At 39.7% G+C, this 20,518-nt stretch overlaps 1 protein-coding gene and 1 long non-coding RNA gene across 6 annotated transcripts in view; both read left to right on the top strand.

The window, feature by feature from the left end:
• Positions 1–8,181, top strand: part of LOC135528003 (MYND-type zinc finger-containing chromatin reader ZMYND8-like) — a 34,754-nt gene extending 26,573 nt beyond the window's left edge. For all 4 annotated transcript variants that reach the window (XM_064956751.1, XM_064956748.1, XM_064956750.1 and 1 more), the window contains one exon: positions 6,567–8,181. In XM_064956751.1, coding sequence (XP_064812823.1) covers positions 6,567–6,748 — 182 coding nt within the window. In that variant the 3' untranslated portion in view covers positions 6,749–8,181. The remainder of the gene's footprint in view (positions 1–6,566) is intronic.
• A 4,503-nt stretch (positions 8,182–12,684) lies between these two features.
• LOC135528002 (uncharacterized) lies at positions 12,685–20,461 on the top strand. 2 transcript variants are annotated; one of them, XR_010453494.1, is made up of 3 exons: positions 12,685–12,944; positions 14,439–14,570; positions 17,873–20,461. It is a non-coding gene; the product is annotated as an uncharacterized LOC135528002 (long non-coding RNA). The 2 variants fall into 2 exon arrangements; XR_010453493.1 differs by lacking the exon at positions 12,685–12,944 and having other exon boundaries at positions 12,955–14,570.
• The last annotated feature ends 57 nt before the right edge of the window (positions 20,462–20,518 follow it).

Genomic DNA, 20,518 nt, shown 5'->3' with positions numbered 1-20,518 from the left:
TTTTCAAGCTAGTTTCCTGCAATTCTATGCATTTTTACATGGATAATGCAGTGTTATTTTGCTCAAACATGATAACTAAATGAATACTAAACTCAGCAAAAAAAGAAACGTCCGCTCACTGTCAACTGCGTTTATTTTCAGCAAACTTAACATACAGTGGGGCAAAAAAGTATTTAGTCAGCCACCAATTGGGCAAGTTCTCCTACTTAAAAAGATGAGGCCTGTAATTTTCATCATAGGTACACTTCAACTATGACAGAGAAAATGAGAAAAAAAATCCAGAAAATCACATTGTAGGATTTTTAATGCATTTATTAGCAAATTATGGTGGAAAATAAGTATGTGGTCAATAACAAAAGTTTATCTCAATACTTTGTTATATACCCTTTGTTGGCAATGACAGAGGTCAAACGTTTTCACAAGGTTTTCACACACTGTTGCTGGTATTTTGGCCCATTCCTCCATGCAGATCTCCTTTAGAGCAGTGATGTTTTGGGGCTGTTGCTGGGCAACACGGACACGGGATATTTTGTTAGGACAAGATGCTAGAATATGCAAATAATTGACAGCTTATTAAGATAGAAAACACTCTAAAGTTTCCAAAACTGTAAAAATATTGTCTGTGAGTATAACAGAACTGATATTGCAGGCGAAAGCCGGAGAAAAATCCAACCCGGAAGTGCCTCGTGTTTTGAAAGCTCTGCGTTCCAATGCGTCCCTATTGAGCAGTGAATGGGCTATCAACCTGATTACTTTTTCTACGTATTCCCCAAGGTGTCTACAGCATTGTGACGTAGTTTTACGCATTTATGTTGAAGAATACCCGTAAGTGGCTACATTGTGTAAGTGGTCACCTGATGACTCTCAGAGTGACTCTCGCATAAAATACAGAGGTAGCCATTATTCCAATCGGACCTACTGAAAAACCAATTGTCCCAGTGGATATATTATCGAATAGATATTTGAAAAACACCTTGAGGATTGATTATAAACAGCGTTTGCCATGTTTCTGTCGATATTATGGAGCTAATTTGGAATATTTTTCGGCGTTTTCGTGACTGTAATTTACGGTCGATTTCTCAGCAAAACGCCTACAAAAATATTCGCCTACAAAAATAATATTTTTGGAAAAAATGAACATTGGCCATCTAACTGGGAGTCTCGTGAGTGAAAACATCTGAAGCTCATCAAAGGTAAATGATTTAATTTCTGATTTCCGTGACCAAGTTACCTGCTGCTAGCTGGACAAAATGCTATGCTAGGCTATCGATAAACTTCCACAAATGCGTATCTAGCTTTTGCTGGTAAGCATATTTTAAAAATCTGAGATGACAGGGTGATTTTTTTAAATTCAATTTTCCTTAATTTTACTAGGCAAGTCAGTTAAGAACAAATTCTTATTTTCAATGAAAATAAGAACAGTTGGTTAACTGCCTGTTCAGGGGCAGAATGACATATTTGTGCCTTGTCAGCTTGGGGGTTTGAACTTGCAACCTTCCGGTTACAAGACCAACGCTCTAACCACTAGGCTACCCTGCCGCCGCTAAGCTGTGTCTCAATATATTTTACTTGTGATTTTCATGAATAGGAATATTTTCTAGGAATATTTATGTCCGTTGTGTTATGCTAATTAGTGTCAGTCGATGATTACACTCCCGCATGCAGGATGGGGAGTCACTAGAGGTCTTAAAGGTCTGTGAGAGCCAGAAATCTTGCTTGTTTGTAGGTGACCAAATACTTATTTTCCACCATAATTTGCAAATAAATTCATTAAAAATCCTACAATGTGATTTTCTGGATTTTTTTTCCTAATTTTGTCTGTCATAGTTGAAGTGTACCTATGATGAAAATTACTGGCCTCTCTCATATTTTTAAGTGGGAGAACTTGCACAATTGGTGGCTGACTAAATACTTTTTTGCCCCACTGTATGTAAGTAAATATTTGCATTAACATAAGATTCAACAACTGAGACTTAAACTGAACAAGTTCCACAGACATGTGACTAACAGAAATTGAATAATGTGTCCCTGAACAAAGGGGGGAGTCAGTAACAGTCAGTATCTGGTGTGGCCACCAGCTGCATTAACTTATTGGTGACAGGGGGCAGTATTTTCACGTCCGGATGAAATGCATTCCCAAATTCAACTGCTACTCATCCCCAGAAGATAAGATATGCATATTATTAGTAGATTGGATAGAAAATACTCTGGAGTTTTTAAAACAGTTTGAATCATGTCTGTGAGTATAACAGAACTTATTTAGCAGGCGAAATCCCGAGGACAAACCATTCAGATTTTTTGGGGGGGTTCACTCTTTTCAAATGGTTTTCATTGGGAATCCATTTCTAAGGGACATTCTTGCAGTTCCTATTGCTTCTACTGGATGTCAACAGTCTTTAGAAATATGTTGAGGTTATTCCTTTGTGTAATGAAGAAGTACGGCCATCTTGAACGAGGGTCACTTGAAGTTAGTTAGAGGCGCGTGACCAGAAAGCTAGCTACAGTTTGTTTTCCTCCTGTATTGAACACAGATCATCCTGTCTTCAATTTTATTGATTATTTACGTTAAAAAATACCTCATGTTGTATTACAAAAGTAATTTGTAATGTTTTGGCAAAGTTTACAAGTAAATTTTGAGATATTTTGTAGTCACGTTGCGCAAGTTGGAACCGGATCAAACGCGCCAAATAAATGGACATTTTGGATATATATCAACGGAATTAATCGAACAAAAGGACCATTTGTGATGTTTATGGGACATATTGGATTGCCAACAAAAAAAGCTTGTCAAAAGTAAGGCATGAATTATATTTTTATTTCTGCGTTCTGTGTCGCGCCTGCAGGGTTGTGTCATGACGTTGCCCTCTTTGGGTACATCGAGCACCATCCCCCGCTCTCTGCTCCTACAACCAGACTGCTGTGGTCAGAGAGAGGTTATAAATTCCTGAGGAGAGGATCTCCTCATGGCCACACAGTATAACGACAGAGTGAACTTAATGATAGAGAACAAAGGAATTTCTTCCACCTCACAGAACTTGAGGTCCAAACAACATTTATTTTCCGTGTAAGGTACAAAAGATCGGTGAAGAATCCAGCTATGAACTGTTCCGTTTGTTACATTTTGGTGAGGCTCATGGGAGACGGTGCCAGTTCTTGCTGTGAGATGTTACCCCACTCTTCCACCAAGGTACCTGCAAGTTCCCAGACATTTCTGGGGGGAATGGCCCTAGCCCTCAACAGGTCCTAGACGTGCTCAATGGGATTGAGATCCGGACTCTTCGCTGGCCGTGGCAGAACACTGACATTCCTGTCTTGCAGGAAATCACGCACAGAACGAGCAGTATGACTGGTGGCATTGTCATGCTGGAGGGTCATGTCAGGATGAGCCTGCAGGAAGGGTACCATATGAGAGAGAAGGATGTCTTCCCTGTAACGCACAGCGTTGAGATTGCCTGCAATGACAACAAGCTCAGTCCGATGATGCTGTGACAAACCGCCCCAGACCATGACGGACCCTCCACCTCCAAATCGATCCCGCTCCAGAGTACAGGCCTCTGTGTAATGCTCATTCCTTCGACGATAAACACAAATCCGACCACCACACCTGGTGATGCCAGTCCTGTCTGGTCCAGCGACGGTGGGTTTGTCCCCATAGGCGACATTGTTTCTGGTGATGACCTGCCTTACCACAGGCCTACAAGCCCTCAGTCCAGCCTCTCTCAGCCTATTGTTGACAGCACTGATGGAGGGATTGTGCGTTCCTGGTGTAACTTGGGCAGTTGTTATTGCCATCCTGTACCTGTCCTGCAGGTGTGATGTTCAGATGTAACGATCCCTGTAGCGCTGTCTTAGGCGTCTCATAGTACGGACATTGCAATTTATTGCCCAGGCCACATCTGCAGTCCTCATGCCTCCTTGCAGCATGCCTCAGGCACATTCACGCAGATGAGCAGGGACCCTGGACCCTGGACATCTTTCTTTTGGTGTTTTTCAGAGACAGTAGAACGGCCTCTTTAGTGTCCTACCTTAAGACACTAACAGCTTACAGACGGTAGGCAATTAACGACCATTCCACAGGTGCATGTTCATTAATTGTTTATGGTTCATTGAACAAGCATGCGAAACAGTGTTTAAACCTTTTACAATGAAGATCTGTGAAGTTATTTGGATTTTTACGAATTGTCTTTGAAAGACAGGATCCTGAAAAAGGGCCGTTTCTTTTTTTGCTGAATTTATTAAATTCATTGTTTTGGGAATTTAATTCTGCCTGTCTAGTTTTTATTTAGGTGATTGTTAGTAGAGAAAGTTTCACGATATATCAGTTAACATATTGGAATTGGACGATTTTAGCTAAAAATGTCAACATCGGTATCAGCCAATGTTTAGTTTAATGCCCGATTTACAAAACCGATGTCAAAGCTGACGTGCATACCTATATAATGAATGTACATGATGTAATGATGCCACGTAAAAATGTTGCGCTATACGTGCAACACAGCATTCCTAAACAAGCTCACAATGTCTGCTGTGTGGATCGAGCAGTTAACAAGTCAAGCAGTCATTTGAAATAGTAATAACATTTCAGCAATACAACTCAAAGGCGAAATCCATTAAAGCCAAGTTAATGAAATTCATTGCTCTTGTCAATCAACTGTTGTCTGTCGTGGGTGATGTTGGCTTTTGCCTACTGGTTGAGCACCGGTTAACACTACCAAGTGTGCTATTTTTCAGATGTTGCCCTGCCGAAGTTACACAGTAATTGTGTCACTGCTATTAGCTTCACGACACCCAAACGGAGTTCCATAGTATGTATATTTGTGTGTCAAAAATATACAGTAGCACTGTCAAAGCTGTACAACAAAGTCAGCAAACACCGGCCATGAACGATGTGGTTACAATACCGCGTTGGTAATAAAGCATAATTTGTTCGACCTCAACTTCTGGGGTAGCTAGTTTTAGTTTGGTACCTAGCTAACACCAATACAACCAGCCTGAAAACAATGACCAGTAGAAACTGCAGTCATTTTCATTATTCTTAGCAATGATTTAGGAATCCTTGTGAGTAAGTATTTGTTGTTTGCCTATTGAAATTGAACTTCAGTTCATGCAAATAAATAGCTAGCCAGCTACTGAACCCTGGTGCCCAAAGCTAACGTTATAAGCAGCCAGCTATCTTAATCTGGCTAGAGAGGCTCGACCGGACCGGGTGGTGTGTGGTGAAGCAAGCCACAATAAGGATTAGGCACAATAGTGGAATTTGCGGTTTGCCTTCAAAATAGAGGTATGTCATTGACAGTGAAGCAAATAAACACAAGTAGTAGAATTACGCCTTTTATTTTGAATTCTAACTGCGAAGTCCACTATTGTGGCTAATCCTTATTGTGACTAGCTTCACATAGATGGGTCCGACCACCATTAATCAAATATGAACTGTCTTATGAATTATGGTAATTTTAGATGATGACACCTAACTATAGCTACTGAAACAGATTGTCGTTTTGCTATGTTTTTGGGGAAGAACATTTTCGTATTCATTCGCTTTTTTTAATGACCAACACTATAGGTGCGCGAGACAACTTTACCAGCATCATAGCATACGTATTGATGAATCCTTGTGACATATGAAAAATTAGTCAGTGTAATCAATGTGTAATAACTACGTAAAAAATGCATGAAATGATTATGTGAAGTGTAGTCATATTCAGGTCCTGTTGGTCAGCAAACTTATTTGACACGTCAAATAGTGTTAAATAATGTATTTGTTTTGACACGCAAAGACCCAAACGGTGTTCCATAGAAATCCTGGTTGAGAATAAAACGACTGAACAAATTAACAACTTAACAACACATCAAGTAAGTGAAAAAAATAGGTTTTGATTATGCTTTACTGGTAATGGGGAAATACGTTAATGCCAACAAAATAACTTTTTGGTGTGTGTGTGTGTGTGTGTGTGTATGTGTGTGTGTAACCTTTATTTAACTAGGCAAGTCAGTTAATTTAAGAACAAATTATTATTTACAATGACGTCCTACCCCGGCCAAAACCGGACGACGCTGGGCCAATTGTGTGCCGCCCTATGGGACTGCCAATCACGGCCGAATGTGATACAGCCTGGATTCTAACCAGGGACTGTAGTGACGTCTCTTGCTCTGAGATGCAGTGCCTTAGATCGCTGTATCCATGTGTGTGTTTTTAAGCATTTAACTGTACTAGAATGCTTTAAAGGCCGCTAAAAAATGTATCACTATCGTTTTTTTTGGCAAGGAAAATATTGGATATCGGTATCGGCCAAAAATGTTATATCGGTGCATCACAAATTGTTAGTTCTCAAAGATTATTATAGTCACAAATATATAGATTCATTTTTCCATCCTGGAAAATATATTTAAAAAAATATATACAATTTTGGACTTACGTGACCCAAATAAACTCAGGCGGCCCACCCAAGGATTACAATGGCAGAAAAGTCCCTGCTCTCGCACAAAAAAAAAAAACATACACATCGTCTTTCTCTGGATTTCACTATCTAAACTTGTATCATGTCCTCCTCCCTCTGTTCTGACAGCAACAGCTTCTCAACAGGAACCAGAGGTGGAGTCAACCTCTGACTACTCAGCCAAACCACCAGGTCCCTCTTCCAGCGACCAGCCCCCCTCTGATACAGCATCTGCCCCCACAGACAAAGGCTCCTCTCCTACCTGCAGCGTGGACAAATGCAAGGACAGGGCCTCTGTTACTGTGCCCTAACCACTACACTGCACTCACACATTTTTACCCTACAATCCTACATTCTGTTAAATGTATGTATCTGTCGGAAAGGGACTAGAGGATATGTACAATAGACCAAATCTCTCTGCAACCAACTAATCTGGGAATGTCGACCGAATCTCAGTATGACCACAGAGGCAATTAAACCACCAAACACCCTCAACCTCTCCTAGTCAGGCTCAGGGCTTTTAAATGCCATGGACACTCTTTGCATGAAGGCCTGCTCCTCTGTGATTCAGCTGACTTGTCCCGTCTCGATTTGTTCAATGTCTGCTTCGTGATCTGATATTTCAAGCCTTCTTTCATCCTCCTCAAAGTCTGTGCCCTAGACTGAAGGAGTTACTTACCTTGTCCTTGTGACTGTATTTCATCTGGATGTAATACATTTTCATTACCTCTCTCCTCCTTTCATCCCCATTTGATGTCCCTCTTACCACCTACCTTAACGATATAGGTATCTACAGGAGAGCCCATCAAAAGATCAGACATCAAAGTTTTCTGTATTCTGACAGCACTCTTAAAGGAAAACTCCACCCAAAATCTTTTAGTATTTGTTTCATTAGCCCATGGTTTATATAGTCCCAAAATGATTTGCATGTCAGCAATCAAGTTTAAGATATGTAAATGTTAAAATACAGAAATGCAGCTAGTATGATGCTGCGTATTGCATCATTTGGCTGGAATTTTCCTTTAGACAATCTTAAACTGTGATGCTGCTCTTTAAAATATACCCCAAGTCTTTATAGTTATTTGCCAACGGAAGTGAAACGGCACATTATTGTGCCAGCCATTTTTGGGACACCCAACAGATTTAAAATATAAATTCTACATTGTCAATACAGTTTAAAATATTTCATAATTTAGTCAATTGTCATTAAGTTATCAATCTCTCCCCCTGTGTGTGCATTGTTGGTTCATACTCATATTATATAGTAACTCAGTGTTTACATAGAATTTAACCAACTGTGATGTATAAAAAAAAAACAACATAATGGCTAAAACTGTACAATGTTTTTGTAAGAAGACACATGGACAATATTTATAGTGCTACAACAAGCATATGAGGTTCTCTTTTTTATAGCACTGTTTGTGAATGTTCCAAATGTCTTGAAACAGCTCAACTCTGGAAAACAGTTGTATTTGAAAATGCATTATAAGACTTCTTATGAATGTCACTAGGACCCTCTGTTCGGACTCTGTCAGATCTATTTCTCGCATCTACCTTCGTTGTTGTGGTTACTTCGGACTGATAAAGCGTGTTGGAGGGTAAAGGAAACTACAAGAGTTATTATTATACTGAGCATGTTTATTTGTCCCCTTTTTTTGTCTCACGTGCTCTTGTTTACATATTGTACATACAGTAAATTGATTGTTAATGTCTTAAAGAAAACAATTAAAACAGGTCTGACCAACCTGTCTTGTGAAAGTGCTTTCTTGGAATAAGTGGGCTTTGTTGCCACCTGCTGTCCTACTGGTAACAATGTTTAATGGTTTAGCTAAGTAGCATTTGTTGGTGTGCTCAAATTCAAAGCTAGGCTATACAGCGTTTGTTTTCAATTTTATTGTTTACAAACATTGGAGTAAAACAATCTTATATTTTGGGTTCTGATGGTGGTAAGACAATTGAATTTAGCTCATGAGGCATTTATAAGTTATTTTGATGTGTGTGTGTGTGTGTGTGTGTGTGTGTGTGTGTGTGTGTGTGTGTGTGTGTGTGTGTACGTACGTACAGTGGGGCAAAAAAGTATTTAGTCAGCCACCAATTGTGCAAGTTCTCCCACTTAAAAAGATGAGAGGCCTGTAATTTTCATCATAGGTACTTCAACTATGACAGACAAAATAAGAAAAGAAAAATCACATTGTAGGATTTTTTATTAATTTATTTGCAAAATATGGTGGAAAATAAGTATTTGGTCACCTACAAACAAGCAATATTTCTGGCTCTCACAGACCTGTAACTTCTTCTTTAAGAGGCTCCTCTGTCCTCCACTCGTTACCTGTATTAATAGCACCTGTTTGAACTTGTTATCAGTATAAAAGACACCTGTCCACAACCTCAAACAGTCACACTCCAAACTCCACTATGGCCAAGACCAAAGAGCTGTCAAAGGACACCAGAAACAAAATTGTAGACCTGCACCAGGCTGGGAAGACTGAATCTGCAATAGGTAAGCCGCTTGATTTGAAGAAATCAACTGTGGGAGCAATTATTAGGAAATGGAAGACATACAAGACCCATGATAATATCCCTCGATCTTAGGCTCCACGCAAGATCTCACCCCGTGGGGTCAAAATGATCACAAGAACGGTGAGCAAATATCCCAGAACCACATGGGGTTACCTAGTGAATGACCTGCAGAGAGTTGGGACCAAAGTATCAAAGCCTACCATCAGTAACACACTACTCCGCCAGGAACTTAAATCCTGCAGTGCCAGACGTGTCCCCCTGCTTAAGTCAGTACATGTCCAGGCCCGTCTAAAGTTTGCTAGAGAGCATTTGGATGATCCAGAAGAAGATTGGGAGAATGTCATATGGTCAGATGAAACCAAAATACAACTTTTTGGTAAAAACTAAACTCGTCGTGTTTGGAGGACAAAGAATGCTTAGTTGCATCCAAGGCAACACCATACCTACTGTGAAACATGGGGTGGAGACATCATGCTTTGGGGCTGTTTTTCTGCAAAGGGACCAGGACAACTGATCCGTGTCAAGGAAAGAATGAATGGGGCCATGTATCGTGAGATTTTGAGTGAAAACCTCCTTCCATCAGCAAGGGCATTGAAGATGAAACGTGGCTGGGTCTTTCAGCATGACAATGATCCCAAACACACCGCCCGGGCAACGAAGGAGTGGCTTCGTAAGAAGCATTTCAAGGTCCTGGAGAGGCCTAGCCAGTCTCCAGATCTCAACCCCATAGAAAATCTTTGGAGGGAGTTGAAAGTCCGTGTTGCCCAGCAACAGCCCCAAAACATCATTGCTCTAAAGGAGATCTGCATGGAGGAATGGGCCAAAATACCAGCAACAGTGTGTGAAAACCTTGTGAAGACTTACAGAAAATGTTTGACCTCTGTCATTGCCAACAAAGGGTATATAACAAAGTATTGAGATAAACTTATGTTACTGACCAAATACTTATTTTCCACCATATTTAGCAAATAAATTCATTAAAAATCCTACAATGTGATTTTCTGGATTTTCTTTTTCTCATTTTGTCTGTCATAGTTGAAGTGTACCTATGATGAAAATTACAGGCCTCATCTTTTTAAGTGGGAGAACTTGCACATTTGGTGGCTGACTAAATACTTTTTTTCCCCACTATGTATGTATGTATGTATATATATATATATATGCATATGTGTGTCTATATATAAATTATTAAGTCCACAAAGGTTAGGTAGGAGGACTACTTATTGGTAGGCTATTGTTTGAGCACAGACGGCAGCTTTTGTGGTTACTTGAATTTTTGTAGCTATACTTCCAAAAGGCTTTATGTAGATGCACCTTTCACCAGAAAGACGACTCATCATGCATATAATCCGTTTGGCATGGACATTGCCACTGAGGGCTTCCATCATTTGAAAGTAGTCAATTGGGTGGAGATTCTTTTGAATTGGGAGGAAATCAGCCAATGAAGAAGAAAATGTACTACTTTAAAATGGAGATCACCTCAGAGTGGTGAGTAGGAATCTTCCATGTCAGGAAGCAACTTTACCATTTTTGGTATTCAGGTTTCACTCAAACGTTGTAAGCTTTGTTTTACTATTGACAGTTATAGCTGATTTCGGGGATGGTTTTTAAATTTTCTCCCCTTAAATATAAGTAATCGGATTTATTTGTTTCAGTCTCTGAAATAATGGTGTAGTGTTAGCTGGTCTTGGACTGACTGGTCTTGCAACTGTGACAACGGGCAGCCTCACCCCGCTTGGCTCTGGGATATGTAGTGATTTTGCCAACACTGCCAGTACACAGCAGTGGTGGTCGGTCGGTAACGTTTAAGATGAGGGAGGGCAATTTTTTATTTATGAGCATGGCCTTATTTCTATTACAGCACATTGGATGACTGTTGGATGACTGTCATTCATATTCCATTCACCCAGCTCAATGTAACACCGTTAGGTTTAGGCTACTACATGATATTCACATTTTCCCTATACCCATCATGAGGTTGCTACAACCTAGCCTATAATGTGGGTGCACAGGTCGAAATATATTTTTGAGTAATCAAGGTGACAAACAGTGACACATTCAAATCCGCCTTGCACACTCTTGCCTGCATCTAGCTGATCTGGGGTGTAATCATTAGTCCAACAGTTGCAAATGAGAGTTTCTATTGGACAAATTCAGGTATGTTTATCCCCATTTTGTTCCGTTTGCTTCCATTTTTAGAAGAAAAAAAACAGAATCGGCAGAATGAATACACCCCTGATCACATGCAAACACAGTTCACTTTCATAGCAGCCACATATAAACAGCATGATCAGTTTGCTCGTTGTATAATTCCTTCTCACATCTATACGCTCTCCTCTCACCTTTTCCCTTCGCTTGTGGACTTCAGTTCACAACACATCAGCTGTATGTGACCAGGCAAAAAAAACTTTCCAAGCCAAACCTTTATATCATAACACTAACCGCTACACAAAGCCTACATCGTTGTCACCATATTACCTAATATTATAGTCAACATAGCTACTAGAACTAATGCATTAGTAAACTCGCCGAAATCATGCAGTCAGTTTAGCAGTTACACCGGCAGGCCCCGGTAGCAATACATTTATAAAAGCTTACCTCGACTTGAAATAATTCCAGTGTTGGATAGCCATAGCCAGCTAGCTAACATAGCATTCGTCTGTTTGAGCCAGGTGTTTGAGTAGGCTAAACTAGCTAGCTGCATTTTTAAATAAAATAATTGGTTAAAAACTGTTAAACTATTGTTTCTCTCTTTGTCAACTACTCACCACATTGTATGCACCTCAGTGCTAGCTAGCTGTAGCTTCTGCTTTCAGTACTACATTCATTCTCTGATCCTTTGATTGCATGGACAATATGTTAGTTCATGCTGCAAGAGCTCTGATTGGTTGGAGGACGTCCTCCGGAAGTTGTCATAATTACTGTTTAAGTCTATGGAAGGGTGTGAGAACCAGGTGCGTCATAGGTTTTGTATTGAAGTCAATGTACCCAGAGGAGGACGGAAACTAGATGTCCCCTGGCTACACCATGGCCACTACCCTACAGAGTGCTGTTGAGGCTACTCTAGACTATATTTTTTCAACGGACTGTCTTATCTGTTGATTAAATTAAACTTTATTAATATAATGAGTAATCCAGGAATGTCACAAGTTAATTGACACATGAAAACTTTTGAAAATAGCAACTCTATAGAGCACAATGACTACAATGAATGGCTAAATTACTTCCGGACACACAGAGCTCCTCCTCACAGCTCTATGGCGCTGACCATGGTATCACAGACCCTATAATGGCAGATACAAAGATGAGTCCTAGCTCTATGCCACAAATAGAACAATAAGACAGATATTTCACTGGATGTATAAATATGAAGCATTTGCTTGACGTTTCCCATTCACTACCAAATATGGTAGTGAGAGTAAGCTCAGGGGCCTGCAGTGGGAGAAGATGGAAGGAGATCGATTTTCTCCTACATTCTGCACATTTTCTCATCGATGAAACATTTGATCTCAATACAGTTTTCTGATCCCAAAACTAGAATATGTTATGAACAGAGTGGAATGAGTTTTGTAGCCTTTAGCCTTTGCCAAATTTGTAAAAAATTGCGTAGTTTAGAAGGAGTGAAAAGGCAAATTGAGTTATTGCACACGCGCACTTCAGAGTGGGCGTTCCCTAACGAAAATATGCCGATATATGCTAGCACTGGCCGATCTCGCTATCTCTTGCTTGGTTCTTCCCATCTCCTTGCTTTTTCTGGCCACTATGACTCTTCTGTTCCCATTGGAAACGACAGGCTATGGTCTATCTTGGTATAGTTTAAAAAATATTTGTCCATGCCTTTCACACACCATTGACCTCGCGAGCATTGTGCGTACTTCTCGCGCGACTTTTTTCCATCTCAAGAGCTGGAGCTTGATTGAGCGCTCATGAAGAGAGGAAGAGGCGAAACAAGAGGTATAACTGCCCCAAAGCTGTCTTCTCCAGCAGGTAGCGTTTTTTCCGCTCACCAAGCGAATACTTTTTGTATGGAGGTCAATGAGACAGTGTCGAATTTGGTTAACAAAAAATGTAATGGCTTATTTGCTACGTGTGGATTATTTGATCGAGTAGAAGTTTCGTAATGATTAGGTTGTTACGAGTGTACTGATATAAGTAGGACACATGACATACCGGAAACTTTGAGAAAAAACACTTAATATCGGTGTTGTGCGATATAAGTAGGACACATGACATACCGGCAACTTTGAGAAAAAACACTTAATATCGGTGTTGTGCGATATAAGTAGGACACATGACATACCGGCAACTTTGAGAAAAAACACTTAATATCGGTGTTGTGCCTGGTCATCACTAGTTACCACAGCCACAAAGTCATAAACCCTGCCCTGTAGAAGTCTACAACGTATCTTCTTAAAATGTGATTTTAAACCTAACCCAAACCGTAACCACACTGCTAAGCTTATTCATAACCCAGACCTTAAATTAAACCAATATGCACATTTTTGTTATGATGAATGTTGATTATTTTGACTTTGTGGCTGTGGTAACTAGTGGAAACCATTATGCCTGTCTGTTCTCTCATTGGCTAGAATGGTCTGACAGACTTGCCTCTTCCCGTCGACCTTGTATTTTTTGAATAAATGTATTTTCATTGATAATAACAACTCGTTCATAACCAAGTGGGAAGGTGGTATTTACCACATATGACAGGAAAAAAATTCAGTTGAATGGCCCTTCTACTGGTAAATTACTCATTTTTTGTGAGAAAATAAAATGATGCATAGCTCGAACATTGTACAAAACAATATACAAATATCAAACATAACAAAATACCCCCCAAAATACAATAAATCCAGAGAGACACAAAAAAATTACATTTTGATAAATTTTGACATTTTCAGATATAGTATACTATAAAAGTATAGTATAAAAATACTAATTTTGTCAGAAAGACGTATTCATTACAAGTTAAAGCATACTGTTCGCTAGCTAGCTAATGTTAGCTGGCTGTCTCGCTAGTTAACGTTACTTACGTGTATGATCTGTGGAGTAATATTATTTGTATCAGAGCCATTTGCATTGCTAGTTATAGCCTAATGTTAGCTAGCTTGCTAACATTGAACCTGGTTGGCTAGCTAACCTGAAGATTCATGCAGGTTAGTAACATTATGAGTTGGGATTAAATAAAATCACATTTTATTTGTCACATACACGTGTTTAGCAGATGATATTGCGGGTGTAGCGAAATGCTTGTGTGAAGTTCCTTGAGGGCCGTCATAGTATCGGCTTGAGGGGGGATATACACAGCTGTGACAATAACCCAAGAGAATCCTCTTGGGAGATAATACGGTCGGCATTTGATTGTGAGGTATTCTAGTTCGGGTTGAGTTGAGGAGTTGAGTTTCTGTATGTGATTACAATTACACCATGAGTCGTTAATCATGAAACATACACCCCCCCCCCCTTCTTTTTCCCGGAGAGATTTTTATTCCTGTCGACCCAAAGACTGAGAATCCAGATGGCTGGTCCGACTCCGACAGTATATGCCGGGAGAGCTATGTTTCCATGATACATTTTATGTTTACAATCCCTGATGTCTCTCTGGTAATACTGGTGAGTTCTGATACCCAATAGTTCTTCCCGGCTGTATGTAATAACACATAACATTTTGTGGGCTAACAATGTGGTTCAAATTAGGTTATAACGTTAGGCCAACGAGACAGGGTCCAGGTTCTAAAATTCTCTGGTAGAATGCCTTGCTTTTATTTTGTCTCAACAGTCACAACCGTAAGCTATTTTCTGTAATTGGCTCGCCATTAACTTGTAAATAATGATCTTGTTGTGAGTTATTTTTCCATAATAATGAAGACAAATGAGCTAAAGTGAAGACGTTGTCAGCTATATAATATTGTCATTATTTGAACTGGCTAGCCAGCTAACTTAACATTAGCTAGCTGGCTAACAAGCTAGAAGCGAACTGAAACATTGTTTAGAAAGTTGCTTTTTTGTTAGATTGACATAAACTAAAATAATTTTTAAATGGGTGGGTTTATTGGTGTTAAAATACACTAGTTATGCTATTTTGGACCACCAGTGCTGCCAATGTCATGCAGGCAATTGTTTTTGTGATTATACTTTTTCATAAAGACAACGACAACTTTGATGTCTGGCGACAATAGAATGTTTATGATGTCACTGCGACAACTGTCGATAGACGTAGTATAAACCAGCCTTTAGACTTGAAAGCTTTGGTTGTTTAGTACATGGGCTCACATGTGAATCCTTAAAGAGATGGGTGGGGATAAGGCTTAAGAGGGTGTAAAAGAAGCTGAATGGGTGTAGACAAAGAATAGCTCTTCAGTAGGTTTACCAAAACATTTAAGGGCCATTTTCTCAAAAGTTATTAAACTTTCAAAGCAGAATTACTTTCCCATTGTTGTGGTGTATGATATACAATTTTCTAGCTCTGTTGTGTCTCAAATTCTATCCAATGTAACAAACACTGTTTCAAATATTGCTGCATAAGACCAAATCGAGCCGGTCGGTCACAAATACTGTAGACACTTCTTTGATAATGAGCTTTTTCTTTATTTTAGAGATGTTATGTAATATTGTATTGAAACATTCCCCCCCCCCCTCTTGAAAGAGACTTTTCTTACTTTATTAGTTAACAAATATTTATGTTAATTAGTCCACCCATGTTGTCATTTCACATAAAATGATGATGCCCATTGGAAACTTGCAGCAGGGGTAAACTTCCTGTTTGTAATGTCTCTGACTAAATTGTTCTTACATTTCAAATATATTAATGCCATTCATTTCTACACAACTTAGTGCATATAATCGAAAGCTTGATCGATCCTTCAGTAAAGTAAAGATTCCATTGGGAATAGCTTTCTTTAAAATGTCATATTCCTTACACAACATAACAAAGCTATATTTGGCTAATAATTCATTGTACATATTAAGATTACCATTATCATTTATAAGTTGACTAACCAAAGATGTTATTGGAAAACTAAAAATGGAAAGATAAGGTTTTATTTCTATATCTAAAATCACCGTTATTCCAAATAAAACATTTATATGGAGAGAAGTTGTGCTTGTATATCAAGGACCAGCACATTAGAGCTTGTTTTTGAAATGTTGCAAATTTAACAGGAATAATTAAGGGATTGACATTAATATCTTTAATTTCATTAGTATTTCGGGTAATTTTCAGTAGGTTACAACATCGTTGACAGAAATTTCAGGACTCACTGTGTCTTTAAGTGCTAAAAGTGCTTTAAGTGGTAAAATTTCACATTTTGCAATATTCAAAACCAAACATGACACTTGAGAGAATTGCTCTACTGTATGTAGGGTTACTGGAACCTGATTTTCATTTCTCAAAAACAGGGTTGTGTCGTCAGCTAACTGGGAAATCTTCACCTCCTTATCACATACAAGTCAGAAGTTTACATACACCTTAGCCAAACACTTTTTAACTCAGTTTTTCACAATTCCTGACATTTAATCCAAGTAAAAATTCCCTGTCTATGGGCAATTAAGGATCACTACTTTATTTTAAGAATGTGAAATGTCAGAATAATAGTAGAGATAATGATTTATTTCAGTTTTTATTTCTTTCATCACATTCCCACTGGGTCAGAAGTACATACACTCCATTAGTATTTGGTAACATTGCCTTTAAATTGTTTAACTTTGGTCAAACGTTTTGGGTAGCCTTCCACAAGCTTCCCACAATAAGTTGGGTGAATTTTGGCCCATTCCTCCTGACAGAGCTGGTGTAACTGAGTCAGGTTTGTAGACCTCCTTGTTTGCACACACTTTTTCAGTTCTGCCCACACATTTTCTATAGGATTGAGGTCAGGGCTTTGTGATGGCCACTCCAATACCTTGACTTTGTTGTCTTTAAGCCATTTTGCCACAACTTTGGAAGTATGCTTGGGGTCATTGTCCATTTGGAAGACCCATTTGCGACCAAGTTTTAACTTCCTGACTGATGTCTTGAGATGTTGCTTCAATATATCCACATAATTCTCCTGCCTCATGATGCCATTTATTTTGTGAAGTGCACCAGTCCTTCCTTCAGCAAAGCACCCCCACAACATGATGCTGCCACCCCCGTGCTTCACTGTTTGGATGGTGTTCTTCGGCTTGCAAGCCTCCCCCTTTTTCCTCCAAATGTAACGATGGTCACTATGGCCAAACAGTTCTAGTTTTGTTTCATCAGACCAGAACACATTTCTCCGAAACGTATGATCTTTGTCCCCATATGCAGTTGCAAACCATAGTCTGGCTTTTTTAATGACGGTTTTGGAGCAGTGGCTTCTTCCTTGCTGAGCGGCCATTCAGGTTATGTCGATACAGGACTCCCTTTACTGTGGATATACAGTGGGGCAAAAAAGTATTTAGTCAGCCACCAATTGTGCAAGTTCTCCCACTTAAAAAGATGATAGAGGCCTGTAATTTTCATCATAGATACACTTCAACTATGACAGACAAAATGAGAAAAAAAATCCTGAAAATCACCTTGTAGGATTTTTTAAATGAATTTATTTGCAAATTATGGTGGAAAATAAGTATTTGGTCACCTATAAACAAGCAAGATTTCTGGCTCTCACAGACCTGTAACTTCTTCTTTCAGAGGCTCCTCTATCCTCCACTCATTACCTGTATTAGTGGCACCTGTTTGAACTTGTTATCAGTATAAATGGACAATGACCCCGTTCTCCATTAAATGTTCACTCCCTGTACTTCAAATCAAATTTAATTTGTCACATGCACCAAATACAACAGGTGTATTACAGTGAAATGCTCACTTACAAGCCCTTAACCAACAATGCAGTTTTAACAAAAATACCTAAAAAAGTAAGAAATAAAAGTAACAAATACTTGCTTCTCTTCTCCAGCATTGGTCCTCACAGAATGCTGACACCACTATTTGAAGCATCAGAGAGTTCTTGTTTTTTGTTGTTGGTGGTGACGTTGGGTCCGGGTGCCACCACCGATGGAACCAGGGGTGCCTCAGCTGGCTCTTAGGGCTTCCACGCCTTAGCTGGCTCGAGAGGTTTCCTTGCTTCGGTTGGCTCGGCAGGCTCCCATCCCATGTCATGCCTCAGCTGGCTCGTTGGGCTCCCACGCCTCGGCCGACCCGTAGGGCTCCCACTCCTCAGCCGGCCCGTCGGGCTCCCACGCCTCAGCCGGCTCGTCGGGCTTATATACCTCAGCCGGCTTGTCCAGCGCCCATGCCTTGGCCGTCCCGTCAGGCTTGCCCAGGTTGGACGTCGGGTGAAATCCTATAGATGGTGAGGTACTGTCACGCCTGCTCCCACTCCCCCTATCTGGTGCTTGAGGGCCCTTAATTACGCACACATATCACCATAATTACACGCATCAGCGCTCATTGGACTCACCTGGACTCCTTTATGTTGTTGACCGCCCCCTCCATATCTGTCATGCCTCGGCCGGCCCGTCAGGCTTGCTCCGGTGGGACGCCGGGTGGCGCCCTTAGATGGTGAGGTACTGTCACGCCTGCTCCCGCTCCCCCTATCTGGCGCTTGAGGGCCCTTCATTACGCACACATGTCACCATAATTACACGCATCAGCGATCATTGGACTCACCTGGACTCCTTTACGTTGTTGACCGCCTCTTCTATATTTGTCTGTTCCTCAGTTTTGTTCCCAGTGTCAGCATTATTGTCGTAAGGTAATTTTGTTCCCCCTGTCCAGACGCTGTTCTTGTTTTGTTTGATGTCCGTTTTCCATTAAATGTTCACTCCCTGTACTTGCTTCTCGTCTCCTGCATCGGTCCTCACAGATGTGTTGTGTTGGATTTACCCCCAACATAGTGCTTTGTATTCAGGACAAAAAGTTAATTTCTTTGCCACATTTTTTACAGTATTACTTAAGTGCCTTGTTATAAACAGGATGCATGTTATGGAGTATTTATATTATGTGCAGGTGTCTTCTTTCAATCAAATTAATCAAATTGTGATTAAGGTTAATATTGTAAGGTATCTACAATGTTGTTGATCCATTCTCAGTTTTCTCATATCACAACCATTCAACTCTGTAACTGTTTTAAAATCACCTTTGGCCTCATGGTGAAATCCTGAGCAATTTCCTTCCTCTCCGGCTTGTGAGTTAGGAAGGACGTCTGTATCTTTGTAGTGACTGTGTGTATTGATTCACCATCCAAAGTCTAATTAATAACTTCACCATGCTCAAAGGGATATGAAGGTTTATTTTTTATATATATTTTTTTACACCTACCTTCTTTACGAGGCCTTGAAAAACCTCTCTAATTTTTGTGGTTGAATCTGTGCTTGAAATTCCCTCCTCAATTGATGGGTCTTACAGATAATTGTGTGTGGTCTACAGAGATGTGGTCATTGTTAAAAAATCATGTTAACTACTATTATTGAACACAGAATGGACTCAAGACATTTCAACAACAACACAAATTCACTTTGACCATGATGGGGTATTGTATGTAGATCAGTGACACAAAATCAACATTTTATACATTTGAAATTCAGGCTGTAACAACAAAATGTGGAAAAAGTAAAGGGTTGTGAATACTTTCTTAACATAAATCTTCAATAATGTTCCAGCTGGAGAATTCATTTGTCTGTAGAAATGCAATGGAACAGAGCGTGGTCAGCTCATGGCACTCTGCCAGAGCCCTGACTCATTCCCCTCTCATTCGGCCCCACTTCACAGTAGAAGCATCAAACAAGGTTCTAAAGACTGTTGACATCTAGTGGAAGCCATAGGAAGTGCAATATGACCAATATCCCACTGTGTATTCGATAGGCCAAGAGTTGAAAACTACAAACCTCAGATTTCCCACTTCCTGGTTGGATTTGTTCTCAGGTTTTTGCTTGCCATATGAGTTATGTTATACTCACAGACATCATTCAAACAGTTTTAGAAACTTCAGAGTGTTTTCTATCCAAATATACCAATAATATGCATATCTTAGCTTCTGGGACTGAGTAGAAGGCAATTTACTCTGGACACCTTATTCATCCAAGCTACTTACTACTGCCCCCAGCCATAAGATGTTAAGGCACTGCATGTATACCTCATCATCAGCCCATTTTATAGGTAAATTGCAGGGTAATGTAAAAGTTGTATATTTTAAAGATACACTACGTAATATGGTGCACGCCATAATTGGGTTTTAATCCAGAGGCCAGACAAATTATCTGGGTCTTGTTTTAGTAACAGTGAAATCAGAACTTCTTGCTGAGTACCTGACAGACTAGTTAAAGTAACCTAAAAATTGAGCTTTGAGTACATCAAAAAAATAGTTGATATACTGTACCTTTACCGGTATACCATGAAGCCCTGGAGTTTTTCCAGACTGAAAGGATTTAATAGCCTCGAAGTTATTTCTCTGTAATTTGGCCTTCGCACAAATCTTTTAGGGATTTGTTAACTCATTCATTTATTTATTAGGAAATAAAATCCTTTAATCCTTCATCATTCAGTGGGAGAGAAAAGAAAGAAAAAAATAAAACATCTGCTTAAAATGTTTAGCTTCCTCTTT

The sequence above is a fragment of the Oncorhynchus masou genome, chromosome 33 (assembly GCF_036934945.1).
Source record: "Oncorhynchus masou masou isolate Uvic2021 chromosome 33, UVic_Omas_1.1, whole genome shotgun sequence".
Lineage (NCBI taxonomy): Eukaryota > Metazoa > Chordata > Actinopteri > Salmoniformes > Salmonidae > Oncorhynchus > Oncorhynchus masou.
This window is presented reverse-complemented; position numbering and strand designations above follow the sequence as displayed.